The 20,244-nt window shown below is 42.9% G+C and overlaps 1 protein-coding gene across 5 annotated transcripts in view; it reads left to right on the forward strand.

Moving 5' to 3' along the window:
- Positions 1–582: 582 nt before the first annotated feature.
- STAB1 (stabilin 1) overlaps positions 583–20,244 on the forward strand; it is a 64,512-nt gene continuing 44,850 nt past the window's right edge. For 4 of the 5 annotated variants that reach the window (XR_012661086.1, XR_012661087.1, XM_075096328.1 and 1 more), the window contains exons 1-13: positions 583–668; positions 1,751–1,886; positions 7,606–7,742; positions 9,237–9,352; positions 10,554–10,639; positions 11,702–11,771; positions 12,656–12,751; positions 13,203–13,319; positions 14,033–14,229; positions 14,441–14,574; positions 16,136–16,263; positions 18,344–18,435; positions 19,962–20,084. Coding sequence is in view for 3 of the 5 variants with exons in the window: in XM_075096328.1 (XP_074952429.1) it covers positions 1,806–1,886; positions 7,606–7,742; positions 9,237–9,352; positions 10,554–10,639; positions 11,702–11,771; positions 12,656–12,751; positions 13,203–13,319; positions 14,033–14,229; positions 14,441–14,574; positions 16,136–16,263; positions 18,344–18,435; positions 19,962–20,084 (1,377 nt within the window). In the remaining 2 variants the exon portion in view is untranslated. Of the gene's footprint in view, positions 669–1,733; positions 1,887–7,605; positions 7,743–9,236; positions 9,353–10,553; positions 10,640–11,701; positions 11,772–12,655; positions 12,752–13,202; positions 13,320–14,032; positions 14,230–14,440; positions 14,575–16,135; positions 16,264–18,343; positions 18,436–19,961; positions 20,085–20,244 lie in introns of all 5 variants that reach the window. The other variant, XM_075096329.1, reaches the window with a different exon arrangement.

The raw sequence follows: 20,244 nt of genomic DNA on the forward strand, positions 1-20,244 counted from the left end.
GAAGATTAATTGAAAGATGCCCATCCCTCTTCAAGTGCCTTGGGGTAAGCTATTTTCACCTTAAAAGCTTATCAGCTATCTGTGGTGGATGCCCAGGATTGGCAACTTAATCCCTATCCTGCATAGGCAGCTCTTGGAAAACCCATCAACAAGCAGTCAACGTCCTTCTAGGCTGCCTGTTTTAGCTGTGTATGCCTAACAGGTATCATGGAGCAGAGAAGTAGTCTCATTCTTCTGTTTACATGGCCAGTCTAGTACAATGACTGTAGGTAAAGAAAGCATTGTACAGCTTCCCCCTCTAGAGGAATGTCCCCAGTGTCCATTTGTGACTTTGCCATCCCATCAGCACCACAGTGAGCTATGTTGCCTCTGCCTCATTTCACAGATCTGCAGGGTACCAAATGGTTTCCAGAGCTGTGCAAACCCTCTGACCTTGACAAAGTGCCGTCTGTTGGGTACCAATGGTCCCAGGGCTGCAGTTGTCCTGTAATGGGACAAGCAGACTGAGTTGTGGGCTGGTACTTCTTGGTACTTCTCACATGGGTTGCAGTGGATGGTGTGCCTTATCTGCTTCCTGTTAGTGCAGGATATAAAATAGTGCTTTCTGTTCATCATGCTGGCTGTCTCTGTACTATGGAGGAAGGCGTAAACCACAATTAAAGGCACCAGTAAGTATAGCAGTTCTTACATACTTTATATGTTAGTATGTGTATCTTTTTGTGTATGTAGTGGGAAAAAAAATTGAATGCTTTCAATTATTTAAGTAAACACAAGAGTAGCTTCCTACCCTAGTTTCATTTAGGCACCTTCATGCCTCAAAAATGAAAAGATACCTCATTGCTTAGTAGGATTTGTTACTAACAGAAGCAGGCTTTAGACTGCCCAGTACAATGGGTTCTCTTGGCAGTGTAGGGAGAGAAAGTCCATGTAAAATCTGTTGATAATCAATCCTTGGTTGTTTGTGATGTCCAAAAGGAGAAATTATATTGCAGACCATACCTCAGGCTAGCATGTATTTTTTTAATCCCATTTTGGGACTTTCTTATTCTGAGTACTATGGAAATGCTCCTTGACATCAAGCTGTCAGCTGAGTGTTTGGAAAATTATGTGTTTTGCCACTGCTGCCATAGCACCTGAAAAATGTGATGCTTTTCTTGCTGAGAAACTCATATATATCAAATAAATATCAAAGCCTACTGAAAACGCTTGCTTGATTCTTAGGATGTGCTTATATTATTGCTCTGAAGTGCAGCGCGTCACTCTCATTGCTTTGTTCATGCATACTTTGGGATAGGCAATGTTCAGGTCTACCTTCTGTTTGAGGTGTTGTGGACATATTAACATCAGTGGTAAAGGAAATTTACTTACCCTTCATGATCATGAATTCATGGTATTTAAGTTTGGCCATTGGATTTGCCTTCAGTCAAGCATACAGTTAACCTCTTTTCATTCCAATTAGTTGAAAACTAAGGATTTCCTTCCTTCTGTTTTGAACTGATATGTAAAAGGAAATCCGTACATGTTCCTGTTTTGAGTAAACCTTTTACTAAGGAGTTCTGCTTGTGCATTTAAAAAAGAATAGAAAGAAAGAAAAAGGTGGTATTGATTCAGATGTAATGCTAGAAGTAGCAGATCCTCTTCCGAAGGCTTTGCAGCCAAAGACCACAGTGCAAAAATGCTCTCTCCCTGTTTACTTTTAACCTCTGGTTTGTCTTGGATCTGATTCTTAGTAGGCAGTCTTATCTTACAGAAATTGCAGCCTCTATTGCCACCCCTTTTGTGGAAAGGGTCCTGCCTGTAAAAGCATGAAAATGCCTCCTCCTGGGTTGCTGTTTTTCTTCTTAGCAGCATGCTTCACTCCCACAGCTGACTGCGAGAGTCAGAAGGTAAGTCTGTGAGTCTTTGTTTAAATGTTTACTGAATGGTTCTTCATATTTGTATGGTTGCTTGTTATGAAATAGTACAGCTCAAAACTCCTTTTTTCATTTACATTTAGTTAGGTGCCAAATACACCTGTAGTTAAACTTCAGGACTGTAAGGTATAGTCTCTGCTTATGGGTATGTATGTGCGTAGTCTAAACTGAGGAACTAATAATCAGGTTGAAGGGACATGCTTGAATTTTAGATGAGATTAAATTTGTATTTATAGTCAGCACTGAATGCAAATGTAGCAATAAGAAAGGACTGGGCATCTTTGTCTTTTGCTATTTTCAGTACATGTTATGGAAGCTTAGCATCTGGCAGGGCAGGTCCATAAGTTTCCCAGGAGAATTTTATTTAAAAAAAAAAAAAAAATCTCATCAAATTGTTGCTTTGCAACAGGGTAAATATACCTTTGTTTCAAGTACGTTTCCCAGTGGCTTCACACTAAGGAGTGTGGAATACTTTCCATTTTCTTTCAGTTTTGTTTAGATTTTGTTGATTTTCTTTTGATTTCTTTATCTCCATTCTTGTGTTTAGCAGCAGCATCTAGGAGAATGTATGACCTCTTTGTAGATCTATGGTCTAGGCTCCATGGTGAGGCATCCCATTTTCTGTAGCCTAGAATTCATACTGATTCATACTGATTCAGACTGTTGTCTGCCATCGCCTTTGCTGTGTCCTGCTGCTGGAGGAATAAACTGGCCTATGAAGTCAGAAGTTGTGCAGGGTGTTTGGAAATCTTATTCCCTGGGGGTCTGAGCTATGGAAGGCTTGTCTTGCCTTGAATGACAAAGAGGGGCCTTGTGGAGAGTTGACAGACCTGTGCTAAGGAAGGTGCATGTGAGTCTGAAAGACTTAATTTAGGAAAAGCCAGAGCACTGAAAATATGCTTCAGCGTCAGAACTTTGGGTGGAAGCTTTTGTATAGACCCTTTCATAAAAGGGCCATAAATGACTCATAAGTATGCAAATTAAGGTAAGAACCTCATGAGCCTTTGGGCTTCTATGGTAGTACAAACATGATTTAAAGAAGTGTCTCTACCAGTGCTCTTAGTTTGTCTGGAAGTATGGCTTCCAGGCAGATGGGTTCCAGTATAGTAGTGTGTTCAGACATATAGGCTTACACCTTCAGCTGGTGTAAGTGGAAATTTTGGTCTCTTGGCCTTGAGACCTGTATTGATCTCTCTAATCACTGAGGTGCCTGACTTGGCATGAAACAGTTAAAATAGCAGGTAATAAGTACCCACTCACAGAAAAGTGAAATGTTTTGAATCACCTCTGCAGCAGTTTATTTAATCCAGGAAAAATACCCCCCTTTCAAGATTTTTTTTCCCCAAAAGGTTCCCTTTTATTGAAGAAAGAGAAGAAACATTTGAAAGGTTATAATGGGAGGTAAGGAAAAACAAGGGTCTAATGAAGCCTTCTCCGATAGTTTAGGATGACCACTGGATTTAATTGCAGTAGAAGTGCTGTGATCCTACAAGAGGCCTCCATTGGCTTGCAGGAGACTTGCAGGGGCCATCAGGAGAGAAAAGAGAGATTTTGTGCTAGCTATTTTTCAGTGATGTTGCCTCAGGGCTCTGATTTGATGGCTCAAACATGACAGCAAATCTGTTAGCCTGATTTGTTTTTTGTATACCTTTTGGTATGGGCTGGGGAGATGCAGCAGATGTGAGAAACATGAAACATTTTTGCTTGGAGGAGGCCAGTCCTAGGCTGTGCTGGAGGAGGAATAGAGGCAGGTGGGAAATGAGGGGAGTGCTCTCTGGATCCCTGTGTCTCCAGTGCTCTGCAGCTGAGGTGGTGGGAAATGCCCAGAGCAACAGTAGATCTTGCGTTATGTGATCTCTGAGCTTGATTGTTCATCCTTATGCTGAAAAGTGTCTTCCTTGGACAAATGTGAAGGGTTTGGTGTCCAGGAGCCACAAATCTGCTCAGCTAAAATGTTATTGAGAACTTCTTGGGAAGGTACATGACTATAATGACTCAAGCATGTGTCTACAGCTCTGTTTTGTAAAGGGCAAATGACTGGAAACTTGGTGATTATTCATTTCCAGAACTGGATCCCAGGATTGTTGGAGCCAAACACTGACAGCCAAATGTGTTATTCTTTCTTCCTTGAGGTTTTGCCGTGCAGAAGAATTTGTGTTACTGTTTGGGAGGAAAAGATAAAGGGATGAAATGAGAGAAATTAAACTGGCCCTTAAAAAAAAACTGTCCCCAGCTTGTTCCCTTGAGAAGCATGAGCACTTGAGAAGTAAGGGACATCTGTGTCAAAGTAAGAGGAGGGAAGGAAACACTGCAGCATTCAGAAGCTCAGATATGTTTCAGCTAAGCACAGAGGGCAGCAGCTGCTCATGCACATGCATGTGGTTGAGTGCAGGAAGACAGCACAGCCTAGCCCTGGCAAGACAGAGCTCAGTATGGACAGAGGCACCCTGGCTCTTAACCTCTTTTGGCTCCAGCTAGAAGTCTTCTGCTTTAAAAGCCTCCGTTAATTTTGGAGGTGTTTGAGAGCACCAGTCTTCCTTTTCTGTTGCTTTGTACATTAAGTGCAACACAGTCCAGGCTCACAATATCATCTGATCAGAACAGTGGCTGTTTTCACCCCCTTTCCCTGGTGTAACCACCGTGCACCTCACTGACTCTTGGCCTGCCAGGCACCATTGCTGCATCACAGGGGCAGGCATTCCCTCTCACTGCTTCCTCTCCAGCATCTTCAAACTTAGAAACAGCAGTCACAGATGAGCCCAAAAGAGTAGTACATCATTGTTTTCCATGAGGTTATGCCCCAGGAGCCACCTCTGACTCAAACTCCTGTCTACCTTTCATCGTCTCCAAAATTTGAGTATCCAAAATGTTGCATTTCAGTCTCTTGATCCCCTCTTCTGCTTTCCTAAGAAGTAAAACACTCCAGAAAATCACTGCTTCATCAGTTCTGTCACTCAAATAAGGGAAATATTTTTTAAAAAATTATTTTCCACACAGCTCTTTTCTTCCTCTTTCCTCCCGCCTGTTGCTGCTGACACAAGCACATTTCCTTATAAAAAGGGGAAGATCTTACTGGAAAGCTGCCTAAAGCTCATGAAGTGTCCCAGGAAGGTAGGGTAACTCTCTTGTCTTAGAGGCTTGCAAGTAATTAGAGATGCCAACAGGAATGAGTGACAGCCCTTCTCCTCTCCCAGTGTCCATCTCCATTTGGAAATGGAGCCACACTGATGATGAAGGAAAGAGAAGAAAAATGGAATAATGTGTGAATAATGGTGTCTTCCTCCACCACCATGACAGAGAACACATTTAATGGCCCAACGATGTCTGACAGCCAACTCCTGATGCCTGGAAGTAAAGATAAAATAAAAGATTGGAGAGTTTTAATTTAGTGTTTTGTGCTCTACTGGTAGTGGTCTTTTTCATATAGATAGGGTGGCTCAGACACCTGATAAAGATTTGTCAGGTGATTCTGACAACATTAACATCATAACTCATGGGAAGGCGTCCACCTCTGCGTTTCTTCCTTGGTCATCTTCCCATTCCTCTTTCTGAGATGTTGTCTCAGTGAAGGTAAAAGCTGGGACTTGAAAGGCAGGAGATGTACTGTTCTGTTCAGAACCAGGCGCCTGGCTTCAGCTGGCTCCTTTCAAAAGCCCAGCTTTAACCTGGAGCCCTAATTTGTACTTGAGTCATCTGGTTAGATGGGCTTCTTCCCTACCCCATCAATGGCACTGCTGATCTTTTGAGACAGAGTATTCTGGAGGTAGCACCTCATTATCCATTCATATTGGATGTCTTCTTTGTTTTGCTCCATGAAAAAGGGGAAATCTCTGACTGCACTGTGTGCCAGTGGGGTGGAGATGTAAGGAACAGCAGAGCTGATCTCTGTCCTGCTGCATAAAATGAGTAAAACTGGTGCTCACAGAAAATGGATAGGTGGATTTGGTGGATCTCAGATTGGTTTTGAGCTGTTTGTAATGCAAGGAAGAGAGTCCTTGACATAACAGATTCCTTGGGGATTCTGCCGCCAAAGGAACTGGAGGTTACTGCACAGTAAGGAAAGCACAACTAGAAATTAATATCTATGTGAGGGCCACCACAGGCAAAGGAATCGCTTTCTTTGTTGGGCAGCATTCTTGCATGGGTGGCTGCAAAAGATGGATCCATAATGATGAGAAAAAGCTCAACAACTCTAGGCAGAGGGAACGTGGGTGGGAGTCAGGAAACCATTCCAAGGGGATGTCCCTGTGGACCTGAGACTTGAGGGTTATCTCTCAGGAGGTTTTCCTGACAGGGTCTCTTGGCTATCATCTGGGAGGGCCTTCCTGAGCTGCTGATAACTGATGGGAAGCTATGGGCTTCCTCCCTTGCCTTGAGGAAAATGTATGCATTTGGGCTTAAGTTCAGAGGAAGCAAAGCTGAGATTGCTAATGAGAATTCAAAATGGGGTTCTGGGCACAGGAGAGCTGCTATATTAACAGCATTGCTCAGGATTGGCTTTTAAAATCCCAGATCAAGGCCGCCTCCCCCAAAATTTGATCTAATGTTTTTACTTTTATAAAATGCAGTGCCTGTAGAGGCACAGTTGAGGTGAGCTGTGAGGTTTTTTTTCCAGTTGATGACCTTTTGGGTCAAACACAGCTCATGGCTCCCAGCTTTTCTCTGCATCGTCAGTGGCAAGCATTGCCTCTTTTTAAAATGAGCAATGAAGTTTCTGTGCAGTGGGTCAGCTCCAGGCGTTTAGAAATACAGGGAAACCCTTTTGGGGTAAAATCACAAGCTTTAATGACAAGCTGGCATATGGTGATTATTTGCTGTAAGGCTGTATGTTTTTCATTGGCTCTGGCTGTATTTCATTTGAAGAAGCAGACTTGGTGGGTACAGGGGTACAGAAAAGCCCTGTGAGGAAGCCTAAACCCCTGAAATTATTCTAGTTGGGTGGAAAGACTCATGCTGAATTTATCACCAGCCGTGTAAATTATCCAAGTCTCCTAGCTGATATTCTTGCCAGTGTTGTCTATGGGGTCCTTCTCACCTGGGGTCAAAGCATCAAGGGCCATCCAGGTGGTCAGAGAGGTGCAGCGCACCTTTCCTTTTAATCCACCACCCTGTCCCCCACACCTTCTTGAAGAAAATTGCCATGAGAAGCATTTGTGTTAGCAGCGCCTGGTCTCTGGCAGATAGACTGAACTAATGCATTTGGTTCTTCAGACCCACGAAACAGCAATGAAAGCACCAGTGAACTGGATCGTATCAACAGCATGGAAAACAGAAATACTGTGTTGCTTTTTAATTCAGTGTCTTCTGGCAAGGGTTATTAATTTAGGGCTTGTCCTCACATACCGCTGTCACACACATTTGCAAAAGATCAGCTTAAATTTACAGTGCACAGTTATGATTATTTTAGAAATGGTTAGAATTTTTGCTGTGAGGTGTAGGGGAAAATAAGATAGCTGTGATCTGCCCTATTGCCTTCTAGCTGAGATCCAAGTGGAGTAGCATGCAGCAGCATGGCATGATGTGGCCCATGAGTGTGTAGTGTACCTCCCAGCAGCTGCACTGGTCACTGCCCTCCCCAGTGGTATCTAAAGAATGGTGCAATGTTCATAAGGATATTAAAGGTTGGCAAGATGAGTGGCTAGGGTAACAATTTAATTTTGGGCTTATTTCCATTCTGTTTCTTCTTTTTAAGTTAAAATCCATGCAATGCAATATCAAGACGACGTTAACCCTGAATACAGTGTGTACTGCTTGTGCTGCAGCACCTAAAATGTTGTGTCCAGGAGGCTGGTTAAAGAGCACCCAAGGATCAGGAGTAAGGGACTGCAGGTAAGGCTTATTTCCTAACCCTGTTAAGGTTTTGGTGCAACCCTGCTATGCAAGGAGTAGTGTCTATGCCTTCAGGATGGCATACCCATTTTCTGAGCTCTAAAGTTTCAAGGGGTTTTGTTTTCGGGTGCATAGAAATGAATTTATGGCCCCTATTATTGTTGCTTTTGTCTCCTTGCAAATCCCATGGACTTTTTGCTGGGCATGAGGTTCTATATACACAGAACAAATTGCATTATAATTACCTCTAACTGGCCCTGAACAGCCTGAGTCTGCTAATCCTGCTGTAGCAATTTAACAGAAGTCTGTCTAGCATAGAAGCCTGTTTCAGACCCAGAATCTTGTAGTGGATTATTAAGAAAATAATATAATGATAGTCCCCCTTGTATATCCTCCCAGATTCCAGCAATAATCCTCTGAACTTTTTACCTTCCTATTTTGCTTTATGACAATTGCTTGTTCATGTGTTCCCTGCTTCTATTCTGTTGAGCTTGGCTGTAATACAAAAAGGGTGACGGAAAACTGAACTTATCAGAAAGTTTTTAAAAGACGAAACACTATAGGTTATTGTTTGCATATCTATTCAGTAGTGTATGTTAACAGTTAATATATAGCTCCATTGTCTACTGTTTTCTGTGATTCACTATTCTGTCGAAATACTTTAAAAATAGCTGTAGCAGTTTTGCAGTTTATAGCACTTTTTGCATGGACACACATAGGAGTCACACTGAAGCCAAAGCAGCAGTGCTATCAAGACAATTTCCAAGTTCCTTTGGGGAAGGATGTTGTGCCAAAAATAAAGTGAAGTGTAAGAATAATGTGAGTGTATGCAGGTTTTCTGAGTGTTATCTGGTCTTGTGGTGGTTGTTGAAGAGTCCAAGGAATAGTTCTGTACTACATACATGCAGAACAAGAGACACTACCATCAAGGCCTTACCCTGTGCGTGGAGGTGATGGATGAAGGGTTGAAAAGATGATGCTTCTTTTGGGGACTTAAGGGGTTTGTCCAAGATTGCATAGAGAATCTGTGAATAACACAATTATTAAATCCAAATTTCCAGCATCCCAGTCTGGAATCTTTAGTGCAAGACAGAAAGGGACAAGTCCTGCAAGGAGACTTTGTTCTTTCAAGGTTATTTATGTGTGAAGTCTAATGTTGAGTCACCCCCAAGATCCTAACTTTGTTTCTATGCTGTCTTAACCCTCCAGCATCCAAGGTTTCTGTCCTGATGTCCTCAGACTTCCCAGGGTCCTGTCCCATATCCAGTCCCTGGCAGATTTCTTGCACCCAATCTTTGAGGCTCAAATCAATGGGCATCCTTAGTGAAGACACAACCCAAGCGCAAACTCTTGCATGCATGTATGGCGAACGAAAAGAGTGCCCTTCCTTCCCTTCAGAGTTCAGTGCACTACAGTGTGATTGCTTAGAAACCCTCCAACAAGCGTGTGGTATGTTTGTGTTGTAATCATGAATCTTGGATTATTCTTTTTAAGATTCACTGTCAAGTTAGGAGAAAATACCCTTTCCCAGCCAGGGTGCCATCACATATGTAAGAAAGAAATTGAGGAGAAAAAGTGCTGCCCAGGGTTCTGGGGTACAGAGTGCTATGGTAAGTTTTTCATCTTTTTACAACACTCTCTAGCTGTTGAATGAGTCAAATCAGTTTTAACATGAGGCATTAAATATGCATTGAGGTGATTAATTTTCATTATTCCTTGAACAATTACAAGGACTCCATTATCTGTCTGGGAGGTTCAGCATATAATGGGGAAGGAATCCTTTGCTTCAGATTGAGTTGCATCCTCTTACATTTAACACATAACATAACCTCCTTTAGTGGAACTTCCTTTTGTCTCTTCTTTAAAAATAAGCTTTTGGAAAGGGATGTTTTTGTTCCTCTTTAAGAAAGTTTCCAAAGGAAGAGGAAGATACTTCTTTCTGATGTCCCTGTAGTCTGCAGTGCATGTACCATGTGTGCATGTGTGTACATAGTCTGAGTTAGTCAGCCATTCAGCCACAGAAAATACTTAGCAATTCCAACCCAACATGAAAATACATGTCCCAAAGCTCCCACTCAAGTTTATGTCAAGTAAAGAGAATTTGGTTTGTCTTGTCTCAAAAATCCAACAGGAAGACCTACTAAGCCAAACACTTTGCATGTGATTGACTAATTGTTGGAATATGGAAAGACACTCTCCAGCCCTGCAGAAAATGGGAGGCCATTTGAGAGCTTGAGCCTGTTCTCACACAGAAGTGGTTTGAATAAGCAATGGACTTCATCAGAAGAATTACATGTCTAAAATATTTGGAAATAGTTCCCAGAATTTGGAGGTACCCCGCTCCAAAAATATGTGGACCATGTTTGTCTGAGCACATTCCCAGCTCCTCATGAAGTCAGGGAAAGCTGAGAATGCTCAGTATCTGTGCAAAGCAGACTCCCGTCTGTCCTGAGTTTCAGAACTGCTGTTGGATGTTTGATACTGCATCTTGCTGATGCTAGCAACAGTGGCTCAACATCAAAACATGTTTAAATGCCTTTGCTGAAATTTAGTTAGTTATGGCCCATTCGGACATTTCCTTAGACTTTTAATAAATGACTTTTCTTATATAGCAGGCAAATTTTTCCTTGGTGGCACTTCTGGCCATATTCACCGGCTCTGAGGCAGTGTTAGGTGTATTGTGTAAGCAGGCAGGGACTTTGCTGGTGAAGGGGCCATTGCTTTTGCACAGCTGGAATGCATGGGGGAAGAGGAGATGGAAAGACGGATATGGTGCTGGTTGTTCAAGCTAATCTTGTCTTGCCTGCTTAGAGTGTCCAGGTGGCTCTCAAAATCCCTGCAGTGGACATGGGACATGCTTGGATGGTATCCAGCAAAATGGGACCTGCATCTGCAAGGTCAGTGCATGATTTATTCTGAGGGTGATGTGCTTTTGTCAAAGGCAGTTGTATAGCATCTGTGCAGATGCTTCAGATGAAGGCTGCCCTTCTGCCTGGAAGGTCATAAGCAGCTTCTTTCATTCCAGCATCAGTGTGATTTTCCTGGAGGATTGGTGTGGTCTGCAATAGCACTAAGACACTGTTGGTGAGGGTATGGACTTAGGAAGGATCTCTAGTGAGAAATGAAGAAATAATTGCATGAATTTAACCAACTGATCAGTTGAAATAATCTCTGTCTGCCTGTGGCTGCAAGAAGCCCTGAGATACTTGACTCTTAATGAGCTGCACCTTCTCAAGACTTGGATGATACACTTCCCAAATGAATTTGTCCTGCACCTTGGCAGGCAGAACCTCCCTCTCTCAGGAAAAGCAAGAGAGGCAAGAAAAAGAATTTAGGACATTTTTTTTTAGTTCCAGAATTAGTACAAAAAAGCATAAACAATTCCTGCACATTTAAATCATATAGAGCAGTGTTTCTGAAATTCTTAGCTTAATGGATTAGTATCAGACTTGAAACTTTCTTGAACTGTATGTTTTTACAGCATCCTTAATTAATAGTGTTGTGAGCTAAAATCATACCTCTTGGGCCCTTGTCTGAGAAAAGTTGATTTTGGATTTAACAGAAAGATACCTTGTGTCAATTAAAATATACGCTGAAGGTCCCCAAGCCCTGTAAAATCAATGTCAAAAGTCCCAGTCTCTGAAAATTCCTTTTTCAGAGAGATATCAGAAGCCATCTGGTACTTTCCTGTCTTTTTGTGATGAGGACACTGTTTCCTCAATGCCCAACAGAGTTTTGCTGGCGTTTTGCATGCCCTGTGCACATCAGCTTATGCTGTGATCTTTGCCATGGGGGCTGGTTAATACTATTAGAGCACTGAACAGATCAGTTTTCTTCACTGTATTGCTTCAGCTGTCACAGAAAATCAGAAATGGGGAGAAACATTGAACTATAATGATGTGTGGAACAATGCAATGATACAGAAAACTAACATCCGGGACATTTTGGGGTCCTTCTAGGAGCAATACAGTGGTTTTGCCTGCCAGAGTTGTCGAGATAAAAATCGTTTTGGCCCAGACTGTCAGTCAGGTAAGAATGAGTAATTCAAGTGAAACCTGCACAAAAATAAATGAGAGCAAAGAAGGAAGAGGGGGAGGTTGAGTGAGGAAGGGTGCTAGAGAGGATGCCAGCTGGCAGTGTTCAAGAACATGTGTCTTGGCATTTTGTCTTTGTGCCCTTCTCCACTGTCCCATTAGACAAATGATTCTCATTCTTTCACTCAAATCAGTCCATTTGTCCTACTGTAAATTTCTCTTTGCCTTTACCAGGGCTATCCCAGTTTCCAGCCAGGCTGTTACCTACATCCCTGAAACAACCCACACTCACTTCCCAACTGTTTTCCAGAGTCCTGTAACTGCCCCACTTGTCTCCCAGCTTGTTCCTTGTTGCCCTCCTTAGAAAATTAATACACACAGTGCTGCTTCTCATGTATGGCATTTTTGGAAGTGATTTATGACCAGTGAAGCCTGGCTGTTAAAGGAGCCCTTTTCATCCAACTCCTGGTTCCCTTGTATCCACACAGGTGAGATAGGTGTGATCTTCATGGTTGTGCTCACATGATACCAGTGCTAGGATCACAGATGTGGTAGGATCTTATAATGCTGCCTCCTTCCACACTGGCTGCAGAAGACTTAGAGGAGTGGAAAGTTAAAAGATGTGCCTGAAAAGCTGGTCTAGATCTTGTATTCAGGGCTGCTCTTACGGGGCAGGCTTGTCTTCTTGAGTCCAGGACATGCAGTTTGCCCTCTGTAAGCTCTGACTGGCATGGCCTATTTTTAAAAGGAGCTACATTGCTGTGGATTATTGTTGAGAAATCAGGGTGCCAAGACCCAGAGCAGCTGGCCAATGTGTGCCTGGAGCCCTGTGCACTGCCTTGTAGCTGAAGGTCAGGTTTGTCTGAACTTTCTTTCCAGTGTGTGACTGTGTGCACGGGGAATGCAATAGCGGTGTCACTGGGAATGGAAGATGCACGTGCTATGGAGGCTACACTGGCCCCAGGTGTGACCAAGGTAAATACATTGGTAGCTGCAGAGGGACTGTTAGAGCTAAATTATGACATGGGCTTGGATGCATGTGTCCCAAAAGGAGCTGGGGGGCAATGAATAGCTTGGGAATGTAGAGGGAACATGATCTAAGCACTAGACATCTAGACAGAGGAAAACGCTGGGGTCTGCTCCCCACTCTGTGACAGCGGCCAAGATGTACCATCTATTTGTGCTCCAGTTCTTCTTCTGCAAACCAGATAGATCCTTTCTTCTCTCTAAGCCTTGTGGGACCTGACTACTTAGGCTGCCAGTGATTTAGAGCTGTCTACACTGCTTACATCCCCTGGCTTTTCTGCCAGCTTGGGGGCCTCTGGAAACCACATTTGCCTTCATTTCCAGATAGGAAAGGTAAGTTGTATCTTCCAACAGTGCCCTGCATGCTCAAAGGGAAACTCTCTTTGCTGTGTGGTTCCAGAGCTTTCCCATTGCAAGGGTGTGACATGCGAGGCCAACAGCGAATGTGTGGTAAGGGATGGGACAGCGATGTGTGACTGCAAGCTGGGCTACAGGAAAAGTGGAAGCACTTGCCAAGGTGAGAAATTCTCTGTAACCCTAAATGTTCCTCTGTTTGGAAAAATCTTATTGCACTAGTATCTCTGGATAAATTTGATCACTGTGAATACAGTGCCTAATACACTGCAGAGGCCTACAACCCTGAACTTTAGGAATCCCTTTAAGATTAAGGGCTAAAGTTTTGGCTCTCCTCACAGTTGTTCGTGAATTAGAGTTGCAGATTCCATCCAGCACTTGCTTATAAGTATGTACTGCATAATTGTGACAATGGGATATTGGTGAGTCTGTACCAATTGAAATAATAAGGCGGTAAGCGGAGGATTTCTTCACTGATTTCAAGTTTTGTTAAAAGAAATTCAATAAGATGCATGCGATTAGCTAGCTATGTATAGGTCTATTTTCACTGCCTTTTTGCAGTTTTTGCTGACCAAACTGCAGTTTCATGTATCCTCAGATATGATGGAGATTCAGAAGTAAATCCAAGCATCCTCTGTCACTCACACTTCTGTTACTGAAGTAACATGGAAAATGTATCATCCAAATTCCTCAGATTAAAAAAAAAAAATCTGCTGTCTGAAATTATTTTATTTTCCTGGGAAATTTTAGAAGCTTATTAGTATAAATTCCTTATACTCATTCTTTCCAGGCCTTTTGCATTCTGCTGTGCTGCAGTAAGTGCTTTTTTGAAACGAGAGATTTGGTTCCTCTTACCTCTCATGTCTTTAATTGCAGCTCAGGATCCTTGTGCTGCTTCTCCATGCTCCCCCTTTGCTGTATGTAAGGGTCTTGGACCACAAAAATATCAGTGTACCTGCAAAGAAGGATTTCAAGGAGATGGGAAGATTTGCCAGCCCATAAACCCTTGTGTTAACAACAATGGAGGCTGCCCAGAAAACTCTACGATTTGTATTTACAGACGTCCAGGAGAGGTAAGGGCAATAACAGCACGTCAGCGACCTGTAAGGGTCTGAAAAATGCCCAGGTGAGAAGTTCTTCAAAAGAGCTCACCATTGTGTTGGTCAGATCTGCTCACCTCACCTCAGATTTTGCAAAGGGAAACCAGAGAGCTCTTTTGTTGTGTAACTTACTGGGTAAAAGATGATGTATGCAGTTCTATAATCACTGTGTTCCTTCCCTTAGGCATCTTGTGATTGCAAGCCTGGGATGAGTAGGAGAACTCCTTTGTCTGAGTGTTCTGTACTTCCCAACAGTTGCCAGCAGTATATTTGCAATGTGACTGCCACGTGTGAAATGATTTCCAAGGGGAATCCTAGGTAAGCCAGTTTATATATTCCTGTTACAGAAGCTTATTCTGCAGCTAGAATGGAAACTGAGTTTGGATGAGCTGAATTTTGAAGAAAATGAGAGTTAACTGCAGAGAATAGGCCAGAGTCACCTTTTGAGAAGAGCCTGTTAGTAACAAGCCCATTGAAAGTAGAGAGTTTTAATCAGTCATTGTAAATTTTGGCATGTGGGTCACGAGATGCTCTAAATCTGGGGCAGCAGAGTCTTCTGCGATGTGAACTGGACATGTAGCTCCCCAAATTGTTCGTAGTAGTAGGGTATTATCAGTTAATAATCAGTCATTAAAAGGGAGATGTGTGACTCTTCTTTGCTCACATTTGCCCACATTTGATACTGAGGGCTAAATCTTTGGCTCTCCTCCCACTCAGGCCTGTAAGCAAGAAATTAATTATAGTTGCCCATTAAGAGGGAAGGGGGAAGTTGAGGGAAGAAACACCAGACCTCACTGAGTCCTCTGGCGCAAAAACCCTAGAAGCTCATAAGCCTTGGATGGCAAATATTGCCAGATATAGGATGATTTTGGCATAATGGCCCCCCAAACACCAGGAGGGCTTCACTGAGGATTTTGTATGTTACCAAGAAAAGGTGGCGCTTCTCTGAGAGACTGGAGAGGGAAAGAGCAGTCTCATCTCCTTGACCCTTCCTTCTCCGGTGCTGCTAAAACTGTTAGCATCCACCTGCTCATTGTGTGCTCCAGGCCAGGACTGAAACACAGTGGCTTCCCTTTCTGAAGATACGCTAGAGAAGCGCAGGATGTGGTGTTCAGCACAGTCCCTGCCTTAGCATATCTGTTCTCCAGCAGCTGGCACTCAGCCCTTTGAGGCTGGAGTAATGTCAAATTCCTCCCATGTCGCATGTCTTTGCATCCCTGAAACAGAAAGAGCAGCACCAATACTTGGACAAAACCCAAACAGGAAAAAACACAGTTATCGGCCAGTGATCTTAAGTAGTCTCTGAGTAACGACTATAAAGCCGTGTGAATCAGGATGGAGATTTTCACATGTAGATAAGCTTTTCTGGAAATGTCATTAGCCTGCCTGGGTCCCTCATTTGGTTTAAGACAAACTGTAGCTAACTGATGTGCCTGAGCTGGCACTTGTCACTGAAGCTGAGGGGTCACATAGGAGCTGTTTGCTAGATTTTTACTTAGCCTGTGTTTTTTATGCATTACATTGAATTTTCAGATGCTGTAATGACTGATATTGTCTGAATATGTAGTTAGAAATGTGTTGATAAATATATTGTGGCTATCTGTATCCTGAACTCTAGAGCAGACAATCCTTACGTTGATTGTATCTGAGAAAGCACCTTCATTCTCTTTGCGTAGGTCCAAATTTGCTTGCATTCTGGAAGTATGCATCATTTTTCCTGTCATTTAGTTTAGGCAGAAGTTACTAAGCTCTTATCTACATCTTAAAGCTGGGATTTGTCTTTCAAGTGTACATACTGACAGGTTGTTCTACTCACATTTGTTGAATGTGTTATGAACTGTTTTATAATGGTTTGTTATGTTTCATTCTTGTCTCTTAGCTGTGTGTGTAAAGAAGGGGAGATTGGAGATGGGATAAGTTGCTATAAAGATCTCTTGAGTGAGATAAATCAGCATAATTCACGAGGAAGGTTGGCTGGGAAATTAAACGTCGCCAGGAAAATGTTTGGTAAATGTCTCTTGAACTTGGGGAATGGAGCAAATGTGGGAACAAGAGTGTCAGAAAAGGCTAAAACCATTTCAGCATAATAGCTCTATTTCGCAGTTTGTGACCATGGCTGCAAAATTCAACACATCGCATATCTGAACTCATTACCAGTTCTGGTGAATTGAGGAGACTGTTGCAGAGAGCACTGTGGATAAGTATTAGGTATTTGACAGTCCTGGTGAAGGATGTACCATATTTGCAGAAGAAGGAAAATGTGCTTTGGAGGTGTGATTCAAACCCATTGGTATCAAACCACCAGTGTGCCTCCACCTGCAGTATCTATGTTTAAGGCTCAGCAATCTTTCAGCTGTTGCTGAGTTTTCTAGCAGTGATGCTTGAGGCTCGTGTGCCATGCACCCTCTACTAAGCCCTTAAACAGCCTCCTTGCCAGCACACATGTGTGAATGGCTATTATAGAGATGAAAAGGCTTTATTCTGTGCACCGTGGTACTTCCCGAGTGAGGAATTTCTTTGCAAAGCATAGAAGATGCACCAGTACAGGGTGGGAGTTGACCTACTGGAAAGTGGCTCTATTGAGAAGGACCTGGGAGTGCTGGTGGACAGCAAGCTGACCCTGAGCCAGCAATGTGCCCTTATGGCCAAGAAGGCCAAAGGCATCCTGGGATGCATTAAAAGCAGTGTGGCCAGCAGGTTGAGGGAGGTTATCTTCCCCCTCTACTCTGCCCTAGTGAGGCCACATCTGGAGTACTGTGTCCAGTTTTGGGCCCCCAGTTTAGGAAGGACACAGAACTGCTTGAGCAAGTCCAGCGGAGAGCTACCAAGATGATCAGGGGACTGGAGCATCTCCCTTATGAGGAAAGGCTGAGAAATTTGTGTTTGTCCAGCCTGGAGAAGAGAAGGCTGAGGGGGGATCTCACCAATACTTATAAATATCTGAAGGGAGGGTCTTAGGATGATGGGACTGGACTCTTTTCAGTAGTGCCCAATGACAGGACAAGTGGCAATGGGCACAAGGTGGAACACAGGAAGTTCTACTTAAATATGAGAAAAAACATCTTTCCTGTGAGGGTGACAGAGCAGTGGCACAGGCTGCCCAGAATGGTTGTGGAGTCTCCTTCCCTGGAGACATTCAAAACCCGTCTGGATGCATTCCTGTGCCCCCCCTGCTCTAGGTGTGCCTGCTCAAGCAGGGGGGTTGGACAAGATGATCTCCAGAGGTCCCTTCCAACCCCTACCATGCTGTGATTCTGTGAAGACTGTTTCAGAACCTGTGTACTGCAAGTGTGGGGGGTGATATCTGCAAAGGTTAATTTTTGCCTCACTGTAATCCAAGGAAAGAATGAGAACCCTTCAGCTCATGTCAAAGCATGTTAGATACCTTCTCCAGCTCATCCACTGCACAGTCTTCTCTACGTCCACTAACTTTACAGAAGCATAGAGATCAGGCTCAAAGCTCAGCTTACCTTTTGTGAATATCCCTCCCCGCTACATATCAGTGTTGCCAACACTCATTTTTTGCATATGTTTTCCATGATTTATGCTATGGGCAACTGCATTAAAATCTCTGGGTTCCTAGCTCCTGTGCAGTGGGACTTAATACCTAATAACCTTTGTTGATGGGCCACTGATGACTGAGTGAAGACTGACAACTGTGGGTTCATAGCAGCTTCTCAAGAAGTATTTAGTCTCAATAAATCCTGATGACACCCAAAAATTCATTATTTCAAGGGGAAGACAGAGGACACTTGACCCAAGTATAAGGTAGTAAGCATGTGAGAACAAAATTATTATGAATATTGCAAATTTATTGTTATGAATACTGCAGATTTCAGCAGTGATTTGAAGTGGACCAAAGTCAATCCTTCAGAAATCTTGTGGGCAAGTGCTTAAAACTAATAGCAATCAAGCTGGGCTGTGATGGCAATACCAAACTCCCTCTAGTTTCATGTAAACAAGTGCTAGTTACTTGCATCAGGCTGAAAATGTATAAATTGAATTATGCTGTTAACAAGAGGAAAAAGTATTGCTGGAGTTAAACCATATGCCAAGTAACTACTTCACATTGCCGCTCTCTTTACAGCTTCTGGTTGCTCACTGCTGCTGACTAAATACGGGCCTTTCACAGTCTTTGTACCATCCCTTCTTCCGATTCATGACAGAATGGAATTTAATGTAAGTTTTCTTGGTTTTAGCAAATTTTTGCAGTCTTATGATTCTTTCCTGCCTGAGTTCTGCAGCCTGTAAAAACTGATTGACTCATGAGAGAGAAACTTTGGAAGGCAGTATTTGTAGAAACAATCTCTTCAGAAGACTCTTCATTGTCTGGTTAAGTTGCAGTCTTATAGAGGATGTTACATCCCTCACATTATTTTTAAAACCTCTCTCTCTCTCTTCAATATTGACAGAGTTTGTTTGGTTTTAATGGCAGGAAGTGTAAGTTTTTCTGGCCATTCTTCATTTCAAGCTTGAACCTCCTGTGTGTAACTCTTCTCAAAAGTTTAGGTGGCTTTTCACTACTTGAGGGTGGGGTTTTCAAAGGGGGCTGAGATTTGCATCAAAGTATTGGATTTTGGACCAATGGCCCTAGATGTGGGTATGGTGTCAACTGCTTCAGAAGAGCTCATTTTATTAATGGGGAAAGCAAGGATGGCAGGGCTGGGGAAAACAGCTATGGGAGCCAGGACAAGAGTTTGAGAATTCAAGGCTTCAACAAGTAGGTCCTGCAGGTCATATTATTATTTTTATTATTTCTTAATTAAATTGTGTTCATTTGCAGTAGGTTTTGCACAGTTAAGCCCACAACCAGGCTATCCATCATTAGGATGAGAAGGTGTATATCCATTTTCTCAGGACAGAGCTAAGAATCAGCACAACTGAGCTGCAAATGCAATAGGGATTTTAACTGCATGCTAGCAAGGTGCCTGTTGGGTTTCAGGTGGCAGCTAGCTTGCCGCTGGCACTCCAATATGAGAAGGTAAATGTCTTAAAAATAACACAGACAGACCAACCCCATTTGAACATTGCATTTCCAACTGGTTTAGAAATATTCATCTGCTTGATAGCAAAGCTATCTATGCAGCAGCAGTAACTCACATAGAGTCTAGGGAGCAAATCCTAACCTACAAATGCCAGGGACATTAGCTGTCTCCTACTACCTTGTTGAGCAGAGGTTTCCACTAACACAAGTCAGGCCTTGTGTCTAGGTCATCATGGTATCTTCTGGATTCATAGAAAATACATCAGGAAAGGCCCCTGATGTCTTAAAAAACACCAGTGCTGGAAAGCCCAGAAAAGAAAGGAAGAAACTAAATGTAAATTCAGCAGCTTAGACCACCTACATGGTCCAACGTAAACAAAGATTGTGTATGGGGAGCTTCAGCAAGTTTTATAATCTGGAGCATGCAAGGATAGTTTTTAAACTGTTCAAGTCCAAGAGGTTTCTGTCTAGGGGGTTCCTCTAAAGTCACCTGCAGGTTAATCAGTCTCCCTTTGTTTGAATGTGTACACAACAGAAGCAAAAAATTTGCCACAGTGCTACTCCAGTGAACCAAAATGAAGAGGGAAGCTCAATCTTGTACACTAAGAATTTCCCTGTATGTGTTAGATGGGAGAAAGGTAATGTTATGGCCCTTCCAGTAAATTAGGTTTTTTAAAGAACGTGTCATTTATCTTCTTTATGATGTCTTTATTTCCCAAAGGATACCACTGCTGAGCAGTTGTGCAGAATGCACATTGTTCCTGGTCTGCACTTGGTAGAAGACATGGTAGAAGCCAAGACTGTGTGGACCTTGTCAGGACATCAGCTAACATTCAGTAGCCAGGTAAAGTATCTTCCTGAACTGAAGTCTTGGACCACTGCTTTCATGTAGGACAGTCTGGAGCTTGAGCATAGTTTTCTTGGTGCACTTTCTTAACCAGAAAACCTTTTTCTCTAATCAGCCTGCCTGCAGTCAGAACAGCAAGCTCCTTTGTGGTGTCCAA

This window comes from Phalacrocorax aristotelis, chromosome 6, assembly GCF_949628215.1.
Source record: "Phalacrocorax aristotelis chromosome 6, bGulAri2.1, whole genome shotgun sequence".
NCBI lineage: Eukaryota > Metazoa > Chordata > Aves > Suliformes > Phalacrocoracidae > Phalacrocorax > Phalacrocorax aristotelis.